Below are 21,974 nucleotides of genomic sequence, written 5' to 3' on the forward strand. Positions count from 1 at the left end.
CTTTATTCATATCTTTCACATCTACTGCAGTCAGAATCACCCGTGTTAACTCTAAAGGAATCACTCACATGACCTGTGCACTTGTAATGTAAACTTGCACTTGTAAAAGCAGGTTTAAAATATGCCCCATTGAAGTCAACAGGGTGCAAATTTTAAAAAGAGGATAACACGATGTAGGCAACACCGATTTTTGTCATTGTTCTCTGTATTGACAGCATTCCAAATTTACAACAAAATGAGCTCAATGTTAAAATTGACCCCCCGTGGAATGGAATTTACTCATCTTTTCGCTGCCGATCAACTGTCACCAGCGAGTGCATGCGAGTCGGCTTCATAGGGTCGGCTTGAATGGCTTCGCGTTTGGTGAAGCTTTAAGCGTTCATTGCATTCTCACGGGAGTTTGATGTGAAATTCGCGCGAGAACTGGTGTCTGTTCTTCTGCATGGTTTGTTTTTCATTATTATTATTATCTGTTATTGTTTGTATTTTGTTGTAAGCAATAATGAAAACATAAAAAAAATAATAAATCGACATTCGGTTTTTCGGTGCGCTTACGTCACGCTTTAAATTGTCAAGCGTAAACGTACTCAACCCTCTCATGAACGCGCAGGTGACAGTTGGTCGGAAGCGATAGTCTACAGTTTAAAAATGTAAAATATTTGGTATTTTTCTTACAAACGCTTATCGTTTCACTTCAGAAGACATTGATTCATCCATTGGGGTCGTATGGATTACTGTAGTTATTGTTGTATGTGCTGTTGTCAACTTTTAGGAACACATGAGCTTGCATTATATGCATTCACAGAGATTATTTATTTTTCTAAAAACTTTTGTTTGAGTTAATCTGAAGAAGGAAATTCGTATACATCTCGGATGACATGAGGGTAAAAGATGAGTAAATGGTGAGGACATTTCTGTACTGTATTTTCTTTTAACACATAATACAGAATAGCAAGAGACATGTCATGGGATTCCTTCTTAAGATTCATCAGTGGAAAGAAAGAAAAAGAAGAAGAGGAACAAGAGGAGGAGGAAACCAAGCAAGAGAAACAAATTGCTGTAAATCCGTTTTGAAATAAGTTGTTTTTCAAATGAAGTTTTCCAAGTGATATCAGATTGTGTGTGTGTATGTATGTTTTTATTGTAGCCTACTTACCCTGTAACTACATGAAACAAGAGGGTAAGAAGCACCACTTTAATTTACAGCCCGCAATGTCATACTTACCCTGTAACTACATGGAATACTTAGTCTAAATTGTAATTCCCTCGAAGCACTGGCAGACACAAGTGGTTTTCTTGCTACAGGTTTATTTGAAGCTTATTCTCCATGTCCACCGTGAAAACTAAACATACAGTATAACGAGAAAATAAAGAACGCATTAGCTTATGAACATACAATGACATGCGCAGCATGTAAAATAACGTTCACCAAAGTAAAATACAGACACAAAACAGCATACCTCGTTGGCTGCATGCTGTACACAAGGGAATAAAGGTTTCCTTAGATCGCTGACATCCACTATAACAACCTTAACACTTTTAGCAGAGCATTAAATTGTCCGTGCTTCACTTGCTGTTAGCTTGCCGACTCTCTCACTCACGAGCGTCCCAAAAGACCTTGCGCGGAAACTTCAAAATAAAAGCACTTTACTTTTTCCAAATAAAATCACTAAATAATACTAAATGCGATTTATAATTCTAAATTATGACATTGGTGGAAAACAAAGTATACATTATTATAATGTTGCGACAATTACACTCCCACCAAATCACACAAACCTTAATGTGGATTTCTCTACACATAATGGTTGTTGCAAGTAAACTTATAAACACAACTTCTGACCTTTTGGTATTTAACCATTTAGCATGGAGTTTCAGTAAAACATTAAACACCTTAGTCTGCCTCAAGCAGAGTAACAACTTTATGTATGGGTCTTTCAAGAAACACTGTTTTAGTTGTTGGTTTCCCCTTTTTGTCAAATGTAGTGTTACTAACTAGCAACCTTAGTTTTCTCACCCTACTATCTGACCCTGGATAGACTTCTGTGACCCTTGCTAGCTTCCATTCGTTGCGTGGTACCAGATCATCTTGTAGAAGGACGATGTCATTGACCTTCAAGTTTCTTTTATCCATGTGCCACTTTTGTCTTGGTTGTAAGTTTAATAGATATTCTTTCCTCCATCGGGTCCAAAACTCATTAGCCAAATACTGCACTCGACGCCACCTCTTTTGAAGATAGAGATCTTCTCCAACAAATTGTCCAGGTGGAGGCAGAATGATGGTTGACTTCATTGTAAGGATGTGGTTCGGAGTCAAAGGTTCAGGTCCAGATGGATCATTCAAATGTTCAGCTGTAAGTGGTCTGCTGTTAACAATAGCCATAACCTCATACAGAAATGTCCTTAGTGAGGTGCTGTCAAGCCTTCGTGATGACTGGTCAAGTATAGCAGTTAGAACACTCCTTACTGTTCTTATTTGTCTCTCCCAGACACCGCCCATGTGACTTGCCGCTGGAGGATTCATAAAAAATTCACATCCTAGAGCCTTTACTCTTTCTTGATCCATTTCTTTCATGAGTTCTGCAAACTCTCGCCTTGCGCCAACAAAGTTAGTTCCTTGGTCACATCTTAGTTGACGCACATTTCCTCTTATGGCAATGAATGCCCTTAAAGCATTAATAAATGCGTCAGTTGTCATGTCATCAATCATCTCTATGTGTATGGCCCTTGAACATAGACAGGTAAGTAAGAGACCATATTTTTTGAGATCTTTTCTTCCTTCCTTTACATAGATTGGACCAAAGCAGTCTATGCCTGAGTATGTGAAGGGTGGAGTCATCTCCGTTCTGTCTTGTGGTAAGTCACCCATCCTTTGTTCTTCAGTACCTCTTCTGTACTTTCTGCACTTGACACATTTGGAGATGTGTGATGAGACAGCACTGCTGCATCCCAGGATCCACCATCCATTAGCTCGCAGTTCGTTTATTGTCATTCCACGTCCTTGATGTTGCACTCTTTCGTGAAAGTGCTCAATGAGTAAGACTGATATGTGGCAGTTCTTTGGGAGTATTGCTGGATGTTTCACATGTGGGTGTAACGTGGCTTGACTTAGGCGTCCTCCCACTCTTAGAATACCCTCTTCGTCCAAGAAAGGACTCAACTTATACAGCTTACTGTCTTTGGTCTTGGTAACTACCCGTTTTGCTTTCAAGCTCTTTATCTCATCAGAGAATGCTTCTTCTTGAACTAGCTTGATGATAGCGAGTTCTGCTTCTTTCCTTTCTTCTAGGCTTGTAGCTTCGTTGGTTCTTTGCTTCACACCTTTGTATTCTTTGACTTGTCGTTTCAATCTGGCAACTGCTTTTACTGCTCTTGACCAATCAGAGAATTTCTGTAGGCGATCCAAAAAAGATCTGTCTTCCTTGGCTTTAGTATTACACACAAGCACCTTGCGAAGCTCGGGATCATCCTGTCTGATTTCTCCCACCTTGGGTTCTCTTTCAGGTAGTTCTTTACACCAAAGAAACTTTGGACCTGTGAACCAGTTTGAGGTCTTAAGTTGCTCTGCGGTTAAACCCCGAGAGGCATGATCTGCCGGATTATCCTCAGAGGCAACATAAGCCCATTGTTCAGGCATTGTACTTGACTTGATTCTCTGTATGCGGTTGGCTACGAAAACTTGAAATCTTCTGGCGTCATTGTTTATGTAGCCAAGAACGACTGTGGAATCTGTCCAAAAGAACTCTTGCAGATCTTGGATTTCTAATTCCCTTTGGAGCATGTCACTAGTTCGAACTGCAACAACTGCCGCAGAGAGCTCAAGTCTCGGAATAGTTGTGACCTTGGTTGGTGACACTCTTGACTTGCCCATTACCAGACAGCAATGAACTTCGTCGGACATGTTAATGGCTCGCAGGTAGGTACATTCACCGTAGCCGGAGACGCTTGCATCCGCAAAGTGGTGAAGTTCATATCCTTTCACGTTGCCGAAATTTGAAGGTAAAAAACATCTTTTGATTTGCTTTTCAGCCAGATTGGGTAGGTCTCTGATCCAGGACTCCCACTTGGGTCTTAGGTCTTCCGGAAGTTCCTCATCCCAGCCAATCTTCTCTCTGCACATTTGCTGGAGTATTTGTTTCCCCAAAAGGACAAAGGGTGCCATGAACCCCAGGGGATCATACACAGAGGCTACAGTAGAGAGCACACCTCTTCTTGTTAGCGGATTAGGTTTTACTTGAACTCTGAATTTGAATGAGTCTGATGTGATGCACCACTCTACTCCTAGAGCTCTCTCCATGTGCGGTGAACTCAAGGCCATGTCTTGATCTTTGATTGTGGCACGTTCTTCTTCTGGGATGGTTGCCATCACTTTCTCACTGTTGGAAACAAACTTGTGGAGTCTTAGCTTGCCAGTGGAGCAAAGTTCTCTTGATTCTTTGACGAGCTGAATGGCTTCCTTCTCAGTTTGGACGCTTGCAAGACCATCATCAACGTAGAAATTTCTTTGAATGAAGCGTATGGAGTCTTCACTGAACTGACCTTGTCCTTGTCGTGCCAGATGTTTCAGGCTGAAGTTGGCACAGCCAGGAGACGAGGCTGCTCCAAATAAGTGGACCTTCATTCTATAAATTGATGGTATGGTTTCCAAGTTGCCATTCTCCCACCAAAGGAATCTTAAATAATCTTGATCTTCCCTTTTCACGTGAAACTGGTGGAACATCCTTTCAATGTCACACATGACTGCAATGGAACCTTTTCTGAAGCGACATAGAACACCCACCAATGTATTTGTCAAGTCAGGACCGGTAAGCAGGTAGTCGTTGAGAGATGTTTCTTTAAACTTGGCAGAACAGTCAAATACTACACGTATTTTTCCTGGTTTTCGTGGATGATAAACTCCATGATGTGGAATGTACCAGGCCGGATTGTTGTCAATTTCTTCCTCTGGGACCTTTTCCGCTTCACCACGTGAAATGATATCGTCCATGAAGTTTACGTAGTCTTTGTAATACTGTTGATCTTTCTTTAGTCTCCTTTCAAGACAGTGCAGTCGATGTGTTGCGCATGTCTTGTTGTTAGGTAATTTGGGTCTTTCCTCTTTGAACGGTAATGGCATTTCGTAGTGACCATTGTGTTTCTGTGTGATGTTTTCTCTCAACTTTGCCAGGAACTTCAGATCTTCTTGAGACACCGGATCATCTTCTCCAGCTCTTTCAGAGAAGTCTGACTCAAGGACCTTTATGATGTCTGAGGGAGTGATCTCTTTTACTTTGGTTCGGCTCACATAGTGTACTTCAGTTTTGAGATTGAGAGAAGGCTCCACACATGGTGTCACTTGTCTCACTACTATGCGATGACTGATTCCGATGGCATCACCGTAGTCTACAGTGGGATTCCTATGGCCAACAATGCTCCATCCAAGGTCCATACGCTGTGCATAAGGTTGATGATCTTCGCCAAACACAACTTCCTTTGGAAGTAGAGCTTGTGAGCAGTTATACCCAATAAGCAGACCTACTTCGCAGTCCTGCAGAGGTGCGATCTCTTCTTGGAGGTGCTCTAGATGGGACCATGCTTTCGCAGTTTCGTTTGTAGGTATGTGCAATCTGTTGGCTGGAATAAACCCGCGCGTGTAGACTGGTGGCAAGGAGATGTTCTTACCGGAGTAAAAGCCTCTGACTTGTAGGTTATTTACTCTTTGAGAGCTTACTACTGTGGTTCTTGAGGCCATAGTAGAGAGCTTGAGCTTGACTTGTTCTTTGTTTGCTTCCAAGGCTTCAGCTACTTCACTTAGAACGAAAGTTGTGTCGCTTTGAGAATCCAACAGAGCATATACAAGGACTTCTTGTTCTGGTTGAGTTAAGGATGAAAGCCAGACAGGAATTACTGCAGCTGTTTGTGCATTAGCTTCACCAAGTATTACTCTATTGGAAGTAGCGGCTGTGGTTTCTTCATGTTGGGATGATTGAGGTATTTCTCTGTATCTTTCTTGACTTGGATTTTGCTTGGCTTGTGGCGGTCTTTGCTCTTTTTTGTCTCGCTCCTCATGCAGACAGGTAGGATGCCGCTTGTTGCAAATGTCGCAGACACTCCTACTGTTGCAGCTCTTTGACTGGTGACCAGACCTGAGACACCCAAAGCATAGACTTTCAACTCGAATGAATTTGATTCTGTCTGGAACGGCTTTCTCCATGAACTTCCTGCATTTGTGCAAAGTATGCCCAGTTTTCTTACAGAAAGTGCATGTAGTAAAAGTCTGTTCGCTGGAACTTGTGGTCAGCGTCTTTGCTCTGAAGCTTTGATGTTTTTGGACTTTTGGGTTTTCAGCTTCACCTTGTTTTAGTGACTGCAACGATGTGACAGAATGGCAGGCAATTTTGGCCTCCCTTGCCAGAAATTTGACAAATTGGCTAAAGGAGGGAAATTGGTTTCTCTCTTCTTCTACTTCGATAACCTTCCGGTTCCATCTTGCCGTTAGCCAATCAGGTAACTTGGAGAGAATTTTCCTGTTTTCATTACAGTCATTCAAGATTTCCAATGCCTTGATGTGAACCATGGCAGCCTCACAACTACGGAGAAAATCACTGAACTCCCTGAGCTCAAGGCTGTCCTTAGATCCCATCTTGGGCCACGCTTGGAGCTTGTCTCTGTATGCTTTTGCAATTGTGAATGGGTTTCCGTATCTCTCTTCCAAAATCTCCCATGCAGCAACATAGGCAGACTCAGTTCCGAGAAGAAAATAACCATTGAGGGCTTTCTTAGCTTGTCCACTCACATATCTTCGAAGGTAGTATATCTTTTCTTTGTCTTGAAGGTTCTTCTGGTTGATCAGTGTTTCAAAGGAGAGTTTCCAATCGTTGTATTGCAATGGATCCCCACTGAAAACTGAAGGTTCAGGAACTGGAATTCTGTTGGCACTTAGAGCGCCTGCAAGCACCTTAATGAGCTCTGATGTACTTTCATTTGAGGTGGTCATAGCTTGTGGGATGGAGGTCATACGTAGAGACTGAGGACTTGAAGGAGCCGGGACTTTGTTATCTGCTGCCATCTCATGCTCTAGTATGTCTTTCCGTTCTTCTTCTATGACTTTCACTTGATCATATACCTGCATTCTCGCTCGTGCTGCATTAAGACCTTTTACTGCCTCCAAATGCTGTATCTTCCTCCGTTTTTCTTCCAGAGTCTTCTGTAGAGCTCCAAACTCTTCTTCCAGTTGAGCCTTAATTTTAGATTCGTCTTCCTCTCTCTGTAGTCTTCGTTTCACTTCCTCTGCTTCTCGTTCTAAACGACGCCTTACTGCTGCTGCTTCTTGATCAGCTATCTTCCTTTTAGCTTCTGCTTCTAGGCGCTGTATTTCCAATTGTTCTCTCTCTTGTTCTTGTAACACTTTCAGAACAGCTTGGCTTGCAGCAGCTTCAGCGGCAGCTTCTTGTCGTTTAACAGAAGACCTACTTGAATGCACGGAGTTGTCTTTCAAGAGAGAAGTGACAGAACCCGATTTGTATGTACTTGAGTCGAAGAGAGAGCCTGCTTCAGGCCAATCTTGCTTTTCTCCTTCTGGAATCTTTCCATGCAGTCGACTTAAGGCTCTGGATACAATGAACTTGGAAATCTCTACACACAGATCCACTCTTCGACGTGTGTCTTGCTCTGGAATTGAGACGTCACGTAGTTCATCATAAACACGCTGAACGTCTGCAGAAAGACCTGTGACGCAACCGATGATGTCATTAAGCAGATCATCAGGTAAGGGCTCTGTTGACTGTGATAATGGCTTCTTTGAAGATTTAACTTGGGTTCTCCATTTGTCGTAAATGTAATTGAACCTTTGTTGAAGCGCTTTAATTTTTTCATCTTGCAATTCTCTACCTTTCTCGGTTAGAGTTCTGACTCTTTGACTTCGTCTTGGCTGCTGCGCTTCCTCTTGCTGGACTTCAGCAACACCAACTTGATCTTCTTCTATGCTTTCCCTAACCTGGGTTGTAGGCTCACTTGACTCTGACATTGTCTAATCCTTTAAATTGACCCACCTTTCTAAATAAAGGGTGTAATTAAACTGTTATGTTTGCCTTTAACACTTACTCAAATTTAAATGTCACTTACATATTGTTACTTGTAAGCTTAAATGACTTAAAGGTTTTCAAATACCAGTTTTCAATGAGGTTCAAATGCGATTAGAAAATTGAAAGTGTGCAAAAAAACCCCAGCTAAACTCAACTTTGGATATTACCTTTCAAAATGTGCTCATTATGCATGAACTCTGCAGAGTTTATAGACTTAGACACTTAAATATTAAATGGCCAATAACCTTCACTTATTTCCAAACACACTATTTAAACTTGAATATAATTTCCTTTTAACTCTGGCCCTGTGTGTCTACAAATGGCAAGCTTCAATGTATATTACATGGTCACATAAGTCAAAACATTTACTACACACACTACAGATGCTATTTTGACGCAAAAATCTTTTTGGCAAACCTTAACAGAAGCCCTCTTCTTAGATCACTCTTGACTTATTAGTGTTCAAGTTCTTTATGGCTTTGTCTTGAAAACGTTGCTCATTAAGATCTGTGCGTCCTCTTACTTCTGTCTGCGTGCGTGCATGTTTTCGGCTTCAGTCCTTTGATGACAGCTCTGCACGCTACCGACTGATGCTGATCCTTTGAACTTGCGCGTCGTCGATTAATGTCCACTCGCGTTGATGAACAGTCCGAGTTTTCACTGTAATTCCCTCGAAGCACTGGCAGACACAAGTGGTTTTCTTGCTACAGGTTTATTTGAAGCTTATTCTCCATGTCCACCGTGAAAACTAAACATACAGTATAACGAGAAAATAAAGAACGCATTAGCTTATGAACATACAATGACATGCGCAGCATGTAAAATAACGTTCACCAAAGTAAAATACAGACACAAAACAGCATACCTCGTTGGCTGCATGCTGTACACAAGGGAATAAAGGTTTCCTTAGATCGCTGACATCCACTATAACAACCTTAACACTTTTAGCAGAGCATTAAATTGTCCGTGCTTCACTTGCTGTTAGCTTGCCGACTCTCTCACTCACGAGCGTCCCAAAAGACCTTGCGCGGAAACTTCAAAATAAAAGCACTTTACTTTTTCCAAATAAAATCACTAAATAATACTAAATGCGATTTATAATTCTAAATTATGACATTGGTGGAAAACAAAGTATACATTATTATAATGTTGCGACAATTACATAAATAATTTGCCTAAATAATTTGTTATTTTCCTGGTTGTTACCCCTTTATTCCCAAAACTTTACATATTATTCCCCTATACTTACATGTAAGTACTTTATAGGTACACTGTAATTACCGAAAGTTACACTGTAATTTCATTTGAATTACGCAGTATTTTCCTGGTTGTTACACCTTTATTCCCAAGACTTTACATATTACTCCCCTATACTTACATGTAAGTACTTTATAGGTACACTGTAATTACCGAAAGTTACACTGTAATGTCATTTTAATTACGCAGTACTTTCCGGGCTGTAATCTAAAGCGTTACCGAAATGTCAAAGCATTCAACTTCTGTATTGATATTGCACACTTGGTTTTCATTCTCTAAAACCACTTTAAATTAGACATTCAAAGCCAACAACTCTCAAAGCCACCCTGTAAGTGTGCAGCAAATGGTACAGGAATCGATATGGGAATCGATAAGGAATCGCATCGATAAGCAGACTCGACAATGGCATCGATATCGATAATTTATTAACGATGCCCATCCCTACACACACACACACACACACTAACCCGACCCCTAAACCTGCCCATCACACACACACACACACTAACCCGACCCCTAAACCTGCCCATCACACACACACACACACACACACTAACCCTACCCCTAAACCTGCCCATCTCACACACACACACACACACACACACACACACACACACACACACACACTAACCCGACCCCTAAACCTGCCCATCACACACACACACACAAACCCGACCCCTAAACCTGCCCATCACACACACACACACACTAACCCGACCCCTAAACCTGCCCATCTCACACACACACACACACACACACACACACACACACACACACACACACTAACCCGACCCCTAAACCTGCCCATCACACACACACACACAAACCCGACCCCTAAACCTGCCCATCACACACACACACACACACTAACCCGACCCCTAAACCTACCCATCACACACACACACTAACCCGACCCCTAAACCTGCCCATCACACACACACACACACACACACACACACACACACACACACACACTAACCCGACCCCTAAACCTACCCATCACACACACACACACTAACCCGACCCCTAAACCTGCCCATCACACACACACACACAAACCCGACCCCTAAACCTGCCCATCACACACACACACAAACTAACCCGACCCCTAAACCTGCCCATCACACACACACACACACAAACCCGACCCCTAAACCTGCCCATCACACACACACACAAACTAACCCGACCCCTAAACCTGCCCATCACACACACACACACACACACTAACCCGACCCCTAAACCTGCCCATCACACACACACGCACACTAACCCGACCCCTAAACCTACCCATCACACACACACACACACACTAACCCGATCCCTAAACCTACCCATCACACACACACACACACTAACCCGATCCCTAAACCTGCCCATCACACACACACACACACACACACACACACACACACACACACATACACATAATTTGTTTTCACTCACTTTACTGTCATAAACCACAAGCCATGGGAGTAGCTATTTTTATCATCGATTGTCTGGGAAAAGGCTAGCATGTTTATGGTCGACAGGGAATGATTGCACTTATTTCTCACCAGAATGTCAGCAGAATGTTTGAGTGTGTGTTTATTTTGTAGACATCAATTTTGTAAGCCTTTATATTTAATGCATTATAAACTTATTTTAATGGATTAGTTATACCTTGGGTAACACTTTTTTTTCCTCTTTTTTTTTGCATTGACCTTCTTACATGTAGTTGCAATCGTATAACTTTAAATTGCACATAATTACATGCATCTAACCCTAAACCACACCATTATCCTAACACTAACCCTGTAGTAAGTACATGTAGTTGATTACTATTATAAATGTATAATTACATTGTATCGAGGACACCATAAAATAAATGGTTACAGTCTAATTATAGGTTTAAGTACTGAGTAATAATCAACTACTATAGGGTTAGGATTAGGTTTAGTTGCATGTATTTATGCATAATGTAAAGTTAGTACTAACTACACGTAACGTGTAACAAGGACACTAAAATAAAGTGTTACCAAATAAAGTGTAACCGGTTACACTTTATTTTAAGCTATCTTTGTTACTGTAATTATACATTTAAGAACTGAGTAATATTAATTAACTACATGTACTGTACTTACTATAGGGTTAGGCTTTGGGTTTGGTTTGGTTTAGTTGCATGTAATTATGCACAAGTTATAGTTATTATTACTATAGTAACTACATGTAACGTGTAACAATGACACTGTAAAAATAAAGTGTTACCATGTAACCTAAGCCTTGTAATGCATTGTATTGTCTCACGAGTAATTGTAACCACAGTTATAATACATTATAATACTTATGTTATGCCTTTAAAAAGTATAATGCATTAAAATATGACAAACAACCAATTTCAGATGTAGCAATGAATCTGCAAATAATATAATGCATTTTAGTGTTGGTTACAAATATATAATGCATTATATTGTGCATTATGAATATCTTTATAATGCATTATACATAAAGGCTTTAAGTAAAGTGTTACCATCATTTTATACATGCATATTTATCATGTATAACCTCAGTCATCCTCAATGGCCTTTATGTGTCTCTGTGGTTCTGATAAATTGTTAAATGATGAGAAATTGTGAATACATACAATATTAGAGAGCATCGCTAGGCCAATAAAAAAAGTCACTGTCTCTGGTCCACATGTTCAGAGTTTGTGAAGTATAATCATTTCATTGTATTTGGCTTAGCTTGCAGTTCTCTATTCTGGCAGATGGTTTGCACCCGAAGCAAGTTTTTAAAGATGGAGATGGTTATAGAAACAGGCTGTGACCCACTTGTGAATGCATCTCTAAGATGTTGTAATTGATGGAAAGCATGTGCAACATCTGCATCAGATTTCAGAAGAACTTTTCAAGGATAAAAGATATACTACTTCCCTGTACTTCTTATAACAACAAGCTTTAAGATGTTTGTTTGAGTCGCCTACCATTATGAGACTTGACACAAGCACCAATGATTGTCTTGCATTGTATGCACAAAAATAGCTAAAATATTCTTCAAATATCTTCTGTTTCATAGAAAAATTAAATATTTGAGTTCAACTATTCCTTTAAAACCCACTTTGAACATCCTTGCAACCACCCAGAACACACACGCAATCATGCTTTTGAACAATTCTGCACAGGCACCACTCATATTTTATTCAGAAAAATGTTTTTAATTGCGTTTAGAGCCAATGTCTGCTTTGACAAGGTGATCTAGACATTTTATACCAATTTAAAGCTTTTTGACTAGCCTATATTTTTCTTTTTTGTGAATATTTCTACAAATAACAAGTGATTTTGAATGACCTAATGACGTTTTGAATGTTTCATGCTTTTATTTTTAGACCCAAGTATGGCGGTAAATACTGTCTCGGAGAGCGCCGCAGATATCGAACCTGTAACCATGACCCCTGCCCTGTGGACCAGCCCAGCTTCAGATACATCCAGTGCACCCGCTTTAACACAGTCCCTTATAAGGGGAAGTTTTATAAATGGACGCATGTGAATAACAGAGGTGAGCATTATCCCACTACATAGAGCTGCACAATTAATCGTTAAAAGCTTGAGATCTCGATTCAAACACCCACGTGATCTCATACCTAAATGACAACGATTCGCCTCGGTCTATTAACTCTTTCCCCGCCATTGTTTTTGATAATTTTCACAAAAGTTTCATGGCCCCCAGAATGTTTGTTGTATGAATATTTGAACATGCATTATGTCAAAAGAAAGAACAAACCCTCTATAAAAAAAAATATAATAAAAAAGGCTTTATTCTAACTTCATGCATTCTTTTTTTATCAACACTTAAATGTGGGAGAGTTTCATTAAAAAAATAAAAGCAACATTTTCAGCAAAAAGCTGAGAAACTCACGCTGGGATTCACGACTGGGAGAGTCGATCGAGTCCATTAACACCTCAAAGCTTCACAGTCCTGTAGCTCGTCCTGGGTCGACGTTTCATTCAGTAACATTAGGCAGTTTTGATTTTTATGCTGTTATGTTGATGATCGCGTTATTTTACATATGCATATGATTACATATATGAGATTGCTAATTTCAGCATATTCTTCGCATGTGTTTTAATCAGGATATTCAGTACTCTTTCAGAAGTGGCGTAATAGCACCCCCTACCGTCTAACAGTGAAAACACAATGGCGGTGAAGCGTTTTCTTACAAATGACGAAAATTTCCGTCAATGGTGGGGAAAGAGTTAAACCTACGACAAAATCACACTGATTCAGATCTGTGTTGGCGCTGTCGCTGATACAGAGAGAGAAGTTGTCATGCATAGGTATTGAAACAGCTTCACAAACAGTCTTTTCAACATCAATATTATAAAAGTTTATAGTTCACTCACTGATGTCTACGTAAGCAATCAAAATAGAGGAAATCACCATTTGAAGTAACATGGCACTTCAAATAACGATTGTATCGATTACATTGTTACACCAGTAGGTGGCGACAAGTGACTGTTAAAAAATGTATTTGTCATTGAATCATTCATTCATTAAAAAAACCCGCTGATTATTCCAGTAATGAAATGAGTGATTAATTCATTCAACCTGATTTTTAAAAATTATTCATTCAGATTAATTAATTAATTAACATTTTAAATGGACTGCAGGATCTAGTAAATTACATGTTATTTTGTTTATTGGTCTGTTCAGAATCATGTGAGAATCGTGATCTCTATTCTAAACAAAAAATCGTTACTCTTAATTTATCCAGAATCGTGCAGCTCTAGCACTTCATATGTAGTGTGCTGGGGTGATAATGAGAAATTTTGTTGCAGCTCTCTTTAAATAGATGTCATGGAATGCTACGTTTGTGTAATTTCAGTTGATCCGTGCGAGCTGCACTGCAGACCCGTGAACGAGCACTTCTCGGAGCGGATGCTAGACACGGTCGTGGACGGGACGCAGTGCTATGAGGGCAGTCAGAGCCGCGACATATGCGTGAACGGCATTTGCAAGGTTGGTAATGGCTTTGACATCTTTGCTCAGTCTCAGACTGTCCTTGTAAATTACTACTTGTCATTTTCATCGCATGCCATTGACAGTCTTGTCAGCTTAAGTATCAGTCAACTGTGAAATGTTATAAGACAAGAGCCAAAAATAAATATCTGTCCTTGTACGACCCCAGGCTGAAATTCATGGATGGTATTGCTGAATACAGAAGAGGAAGCTTGATTTTGTTACAGTTCTGCTTCTACAGAGCCCTTTTTCACAATATACAGTTAAATATTTAGCAGACCACAAATATATGTTTCACTGAACCAACCATAGCCTTATTATACTGCTATAGACAGTACAATTGTGGAGATTTTTTGAAGAGAATCTCTTCAGAAGAGAGCTATTTCACTTACGTTTGTCATCTAGCAGAAGATAAAACATGGGAAAACCTGAACACTGGAAACTTGGTTATTACGTCAAGGCATGAACGCACCTATAATAATCCTTTCAGTTATAATTTGATGATGTGATCAGATACACATTGTGTAGAAAACAATAAAGTTTACTCTATTCTTCTCCCAGTTCACCGAATAGTGTGTATCCGATTGGAATCTGATGTAGATTATTTACTGTTCACACTGTGTATCTCAACGGTTCAGATCTGATTTGTGTTTCCCGTGGCGCTCTTTTCGTGTCACCATTGTATTGTAATTTTCTGCTCGACCAGCTCAACAACACAACCTTGTTTCTGCAGTAACATTCAGCAAGTTTTCTATAACAACGTCTGCCATGTTAACATTTTACGTGGCATGAGAAAGTGACATAAACCACATGAAATCCGATTAGAGCGGTCAGACTGAAATAGGATTCCAAACCCTATACGAATGTAGCTCAAAATAGATTTGTAAAAACTGCATTTCATGTGATTTTTTTTTTATGGCATTCACATTTTCTAAATATGATCGGATTCAAATTGGATTTGTACAAAAATTGGTTCCTTTCGAAAGGGAACTCGCTCTGCGTCGATGACGTTTTGGGAACGCTCCCGCGTGAACCGATGTCTGAAACGCTCTATCTAATCACGGCAATCCTATTGGCCAGCGACACCCTATGACATCACTACTAGTGTGACCCGGAAGTATATAAGGGGAGCCTGGAGAACATATCAACATCAAAACGTCTGAAGGGACTGTTTTGTTTGAATGCTTCAACCTGAAACTTCAAAAAGGTAATCATGGCTTGTGAAAAACGCTTCAGGAAGTGTGTGCATCCGTGTCTAAGATATTTGATACTTGATGACACACAACTTGTGCGTTTATTGTTTGGGCTCAGAGCACGCACGATCAGTTCCTGAGGGATCTGCTTGTGCCACTGTGAGTTTTTCCCTTGAGAAAACTCCACTCTCGTCTGCCCTCTTCTCGAGGGAAGAGGGTGAGACATCTGTACCAGGCGGTTTGGGACCTGCTCGCGCCGGAGACTGGAATCGTGGGTTTTTTCAGAGGGAGCTCGCTGAGGAGCTTGAGAGAATTGTTAATCTCTCACGCCCCTCGGAGACTCGCGAGAGTGAGCTGCAGGATGAGGATGTGTTATCACTAACATCCTCTGATCCAGCAGCGAGTGCTCTGCTGTATATAAAAACAACCAGCCCAAGAGAGCAGGAAATGGCTGACAACCCAAACCCTCACAGCCACCCTGCCCGGCGTATGTTAAGCTGTTGAGTGTTACGCGCTTCAGCGAGGCTTCAGCTGTCTTTGGAGCGCGTGAGGGAAGAGACCGCTCGTGGCAGACTTGATGAACGGTTATCTCACGGTTGGAGAGGCATCGACACTAAGTGCTCCGGCCCTGCCTTTTAAGCCATGAAAATATGACAGCATGCATAAATGGCAGGGCATACACGGTGGCGAGTCTGGCTGATGATGCCTTGTACACAATGGCGGTGTTGCAAGCATACCAGGCTGATCTGCTGACAGCTTTGAAGCATTTAAATCTCTCACCCCAAGCGCTTCTTGCATCAGCCCTGAGGCTGGACCTATTATGAGTTATTCCTTAAATTTGAAACCCTTCTGTAGGTCTGGCGTCAGGTTTTGTAGTAAGTGCGCTCTTTCGTGCTCTTATGGTGATAGGCAGAGCTGCCTTAACCTAATGTTAGGCCCCGGGGCTGAGAGGTTTTGTAGGCCCCCCATCCCCTCGATTAATAGAGTCTCATTTTAAAAAAAGTGTAATAGGTAATCTACATCACATAATGCATTAGTTTCTTTCGAGACCTACAACAGTGAGTTTTTTTTTTTTATATTGTTTTTAATTTTAATATTGTTATTAACATATCACTGAGCACATAAACACAAGACACTTTATTTAACAACCACACACAGCAACTAAATTTCAACTTTATGCAAATGAGAAGCGATTTTCGCGAGCGACAACCAATAGGAAAGAAGCCTTTCAGTGGAGCTCAGCTCCCGTCACCGTCTCGAGTGCAGGAGAGACAGAAGAGTTCGAGGGCGATTTCACTGTTTTATATGATTTGACAGTAACTAACCACAAACATGGATATAATAAAATGATGCACGTAAAAGAAACTATCGACAGTCTCAGTGAGTTTATTCTGGATTTAGTGCGTAAATCATTTTGTTTACAAATTAGACGCTTTGCAGTTGTTATATAGCCTACATGTTAAAGATTTTATTTTGGATGTGTTCATTGTGATTATATTGGCTGGGTTTATAAAAGTTTATAAAATTGAAAGGATCATTGCTTGGTGCATTTGGAAACAAAGCTTGTCTATTTCTAAATGTAATCGCGCGCATCGCTGATGATTATACTGTCCGTGTGTTGAAAAAAACGTTGATTAAACACACTCGCAACAGACACCCCAAAGCGGAGACGTTAGCGGCACTGAGCGGACACGAACCGCAACGCCTCATTCGCGCCGCGGGACCTCTAGACGCGCATAAACGCGTCTTTGCATATAGACTTTAACATTGAAATCACTCGCGCCAGACGCTCTTTTCGCGTTTGGTGTGAACGCAGCATAACAATAACATTAGAGCGACAGCACTACCAACGTCCACAAGCGACTAGCGACATACAGCGACAAAATCTGACAAGTTAAAACAATATGACCTTTTCAGCTCATCATAAACCTGAACATGGGAGGCCCCTGAACTTGGGAGGCCCCTGGGCTTCAGCCCAGGTAAGCCCGTGCATTAAGGCGGCCTTGGTGATAGGCCTCCATTTTGTGAATTTAGGCCATCGCTCTATGGGCAGCAGGTTGAGCTCTGTAGGTCTCCTCCCTTTACTAGAGTTTTTTAGTAAGTTTGAATAATAGACCATGGTTCCCAGTTAGAAAGTATTAAGAGGGTGTTAAAGCAGAACTCGGCAACTCTAGCGAACTCTAGTCACTTCTTCGCTGATTTTCCCTTTTGTTGTCGCATGTTTTCCCCACGAGCTCCCCCTATAGCTGTGGGGGGGCGTATATGTCACAACACGGTCGTAAAAAACTCACTTGCGGCGGCCTCCTCCCCCTCTCCACCGCTGCTCATGTGCGTTTGTTATGATCGGAGCAAGCCAACTGTATCTTGTGGAGCTATGTCTACCGAGGTGGGTAATCTGGTAATACATCATACATGCGTGTGTGTTTATGTCGAATTGCCGTAAAGCAATTCGTGTTTCGCGCTCGTTCTCGTTCTCGCTTCTCACGAGACTTCCAATTTCTATCTTCCCGGGACGGTAGTCCCAAAGTTGCAAGGTTGGTTTTCCGCCTGGGAACGCTGGGGGGAGCGGGGAAAGTCACCAATATCACCAGAACAGGTTGTTTAACCATCCAAATGATTTCTAGACAGTTTTATTAAGTTAAAAAAGTTACCAAGTTCTCCTTTAAATAGATAGGATGGTGAATTAGGGCCCTGAAGTTCCCATATATAGGTAGGCTATGCATACCCTTCCCATAGGCCTCCTCTTATGTTAGAGTCATCAGGCTTATATAGCGGGTAGTGCCAATCTGTAGTTGTGAACAGCTTGGCTTTATTATATGTAAAATTATCTAGTGAGGCCACCGTTCATCTGAGCATCAAACAGACATTCTGTGTGAGATGGCTTCCTCCCTAGCGGGAGTTTAGGCCACCGCTCTTTCAAGCTCCAGATAGAACTACAGAGTCAAGCATTTGGCCCTCGTCGGGTAACCTTGATAACCACCTTAGACTAGAGCAGCAGGTCTCCTCTCACTTTGAGAGTTTTTTTTTTGAGATTATAGCTCTGAACTTCAGTCGTATAACATTCAGTCAAATATCCCTCACAGGGCCACCACGAAATCTGGCTTAGGCTTAGTAACTAGGAAAATGGTGGCAGTCTTACTACAAGAGTCGTCTAGCCAAGGCCCGCCTTTTGCACTAGGTGTAAAAATGCTAGTGGTGGTACAGGGTAGATAGCAGCATAGGTAACAGGCTATCTTCAAAAAGCCTCGCGTGCAGATGTCTAATGGGCATTTGTCAGGCCTTTCAATCTAGAAAGTAAGAAGCAGTATGCTCAGGCCTCCACCCTTTATAGATGAGTATTGTAGCTAGTTTATCCAGCTAGGCCTTAAAACTGAAAAAGGGTTGTTGTTTTTTTCGCTGAGCCCCTTAAATAAAATAATTCAAGTCATAAGGTTGAATGTCGTTGGCCAGTTTTTGTGGCATCCATTTCGTTGGGTTTAGTAGAGAATGTAAAATCTGTCTTGTAAAAATACAAGATAATAGGCCTCAACCCTGATACATTCCTCAGGGTCATTCTGACAGTACTCCCCTTGTTAGGGTCATTGTTTAAGAGTACTTTGCTACCCATAGCTCATATGATATCACCCTTCACCAACCAGGCTCAGGTAGAGACATATTAGTTACTCCCTCCCATTTGGGATGGTTGAGTACGCTCCCTTAGAGCTGAAGCACTGCTCGGGTTGACGCCCGCGACATTCAAAGCTATAGGCCTTATAGTAAGCCTTCACGATAGTCCGGTAGCGTAAGACTGTACTCCACTTGCTTTAAAGGGTTAATAGCACTTCTGCTGAGTGCACTGCCTATTGGCATTGTAAACCTTATAGCTGGAGGCGCTCCCCTTATTAGGGTCCCTTTCAGAGTGCCCAGCCTCCACAGGGCCCTGAAGCACTGTGTAGATCCAGGATCTAGTAGAGTCACTCCCCACTCTTTGCAAGGGTTAGAAAGCGCTATGCTGAGTTCTACTCTCCAGGATGCCCGTCTCTATGATCCGGTCTGTGAGTGATTACTGCCACTATCTGCAGCCCTCCCTATTGGATGCCTCCGCAAGTAAGGCAAGTAAGGTTAGAGACTCTGTTTAGAAAGCCTTAGCACTACCCTGGCTGACGTCCGTGAAAGTCGAAGCTGTAGGCCTTACAGTAGGCCTCCTCGATAATCCGGTAGCGTAAGATTGTACTCCCCTTGCTTTAAAGCTTTGACTGCTTTCCTGTAGCTCAGTGGTAAGAGCATTGCGTTAACAACGCAAGGTTGTGGGTTCGATCCCAGGGGATTGCACATGCCCATGTATAAATGTATAGGATAATGCAATGTAAGTCGCTTTGGATAAAAGCGTCTGCCAAATGCATAAATGTAAATGTAAATGTAAAGGGTCGACATTACTTCTGCTGAGTACACTGCCTGTGGGCAATGTTAAATAAGTATAACCAGGCCCACAGAGATGTCTATGAGAGCACCTGGCTTCTATGGCTAGCTCTGCTAACAGTCCCACTATCAAGTAGTTAGCCCTTTAAAGGCCCCCTTGAAGGCAGCCCCCCAACGAGTTGGATGCTTAGCATTGCAAAGGCATTAAGTATCACGTTGCAGGCTCCCATGAAGCCTCCCTTTTTCTAGCCCAGAGCCTGGTCAATTCTTACCAGGTTTGAGCATAGTATTCCAGAATCTATCTGAGGATCGTTCTGTATGAATACTTAGCTCCCTAAGTCTGGTCGGAAGGTCGAAGGACTCTCACGAGGCCTCCCTGTTAGATCAGTCCTAGGGAAGCCCATAGGGAAAACATTCACTGACAACCTGTATGTGACCCAAAGGGGAAGTGTTTTGGCATTTCAGTGAAACTGCCATCTTTGACGTTTTTGTCACAGCCATAATTTGGCATGCACTCCCCTCAGCATGGCGGCGTTAGTATATCGTTCGCCAAAGCGTCATTGACGCAGTGCGAGTTCCCTTTCGAAAGGGTACATCTAAGGTTACAACTGTAACCTTTGATCCCTGAGAACAGGAAACGAGACACTGCGTCTTTCGCCATGTCTCGGGGATGCCTGCTGAACAGTCCCTTCAGACGAAAAGATGTTGACATGTTCTCCAGGCTCCCCTTATATACTTCCGGGTCGCACTAGTAGTGTGTCATAGGCTGTCACTGGCCAATAGGATTGCCGTGATTAGATAAACGTTTCAGACACCGGTTCACGCGGAGGCGTTCCCCAAAGTGTCATCGACTCAGTGTGAACTTCCTTGTTCTTTGGGAACAAAGTTAAGTCAAAAGTCCTGTTTTGTCCACCAAAAGTCCACCAAAACATTGTACACATAATAATTACGCCCCCTGGGACGTAACACAAGTAAGTAAACATTTGCAACCATCCAGTACATTAATCGCTAAAAGATCGCGATCTAATTCAGATCTAATTCAGATCTGTGTTGGCGCTGCTGACCTTACGACACTGATGTCTACAGTAGTGTTCAAAATAGAGAAAATCTACTTTTTGAGCGCTAATTGCGCTTCAAATAAAGATTGTATCAATTACATAATTTCACCAGTAGGTGGCGACAAGTGACTGTTAAAACAATTTAAGTTGTTCAGATTAATTGATTAAACATTTTAAATAGACTGCAGCAATCAACATTTTGTCAGAACCTCTAGTAAATTACATGTTATTTTGTTTCGTTGCCTGTTTAGAATCATGATCTCTATTTTAAACAAAAAAATTGTGATTCTAAATTTTTCCAGAATTGTACCATCCAGAATAACCTAACAACCGCCTAGCAACACCCTGGCAACCACTCAGAACACCCAATCATTATAACAAACAGCATTTGAGGATCATACAAACAACAAACTCATGCACTTGTTAAAATGAAATGTATTTTTTTTATCTCTTATATGATTGTGTCACAGTACATAGGCTGTGATTATGAAATCGACTCGGATGCCGTTGAGGATCAATGTGGGGTTTGCCATGGAAATGGATCTACATGCGAGACAGTGAGAAAGACCTTTGAGGACAGCGAAGGGCTCGGTTTGTAAAATGAGTTTCTGTTTATATTTTACTGAAAGTAGCATTCATGTCATAAATATAATATTACACATTTGTTTTCTTTCTGCTTCATTTGTTTGAATAAGCTGAGTTTTTTTTTTTTTTTGGTCTCCCAGGCTATGTAGACATAGGCCTAATTCCGGAAGGAGCACGGGATATCCGTATTGAGGAAGTCGCAGAGGCTGAGAACTACTTGGCATTACGCAGTAATGACCCCGATAAATATTTCCTGAACGGTGGCTGGACGATCCAGTGGAATGGCGATTATAAGGCAGCAGGAACAGTATTCACTTACGAAAGGACCGGGCAGCTGGAAAACATATCTTCCCCCGGACCGACCATGGAGCCGGTGTGGATTCAGGTACTAACTTCCATGCATTTGAGCAGAATCTAGTATGTCA

The 21,974-nt window shown here is 41.6% G+C and overlaps 1 protein-coding gene across 2 annotated transcripts in view; it reads left to right on the forward strand.

Annotated features, from left to right (window-relative positions):
• The window catches only part of adamts7 (a disintegrin-like and metallopeptidase (reprolysin type) with thrombospondin type 1 motif, 7), a 100,895-nt gene that overhangs the window by 43,301 nt on the left and 35,620 nt on the right, over positions 1-21,974 (forward strand). For both annotated transcript variants that reach the window (XM_082160893.1, XM_082160894.1), the window contains 4 exons: positions 12,685-12,854; positions 14,182-14,315; positions 21,435-21,555; positions 21,690-21,934. In XM_082160893.1, coding sequence (XP_082017019.1) covers positions 12,685-12,854; positions 14,182-14,315; positions 21,435-21,555; positions 21,690-21,934 — 670 coding nt within the window. The remainder of the gene's footprint in view (positions 1-12,684; positions 12,855-14,181; positions 14,316-21,434; positions 21,556-21,689; positions 21,935-21,974) is intronic.

This window comes from Leuciscus leuciscus, assembly GCF_965113295.1.
Source record: "Leuciscus leuciscus genome assembly, chromosome: 2".
Taxonomy (NCBI): Eukaryota; Metazoa; Chordata; class Actinopteri; order Cypriniformes; family Leuciscidae; genus Leuciscus; species Leuciscus leuciscus.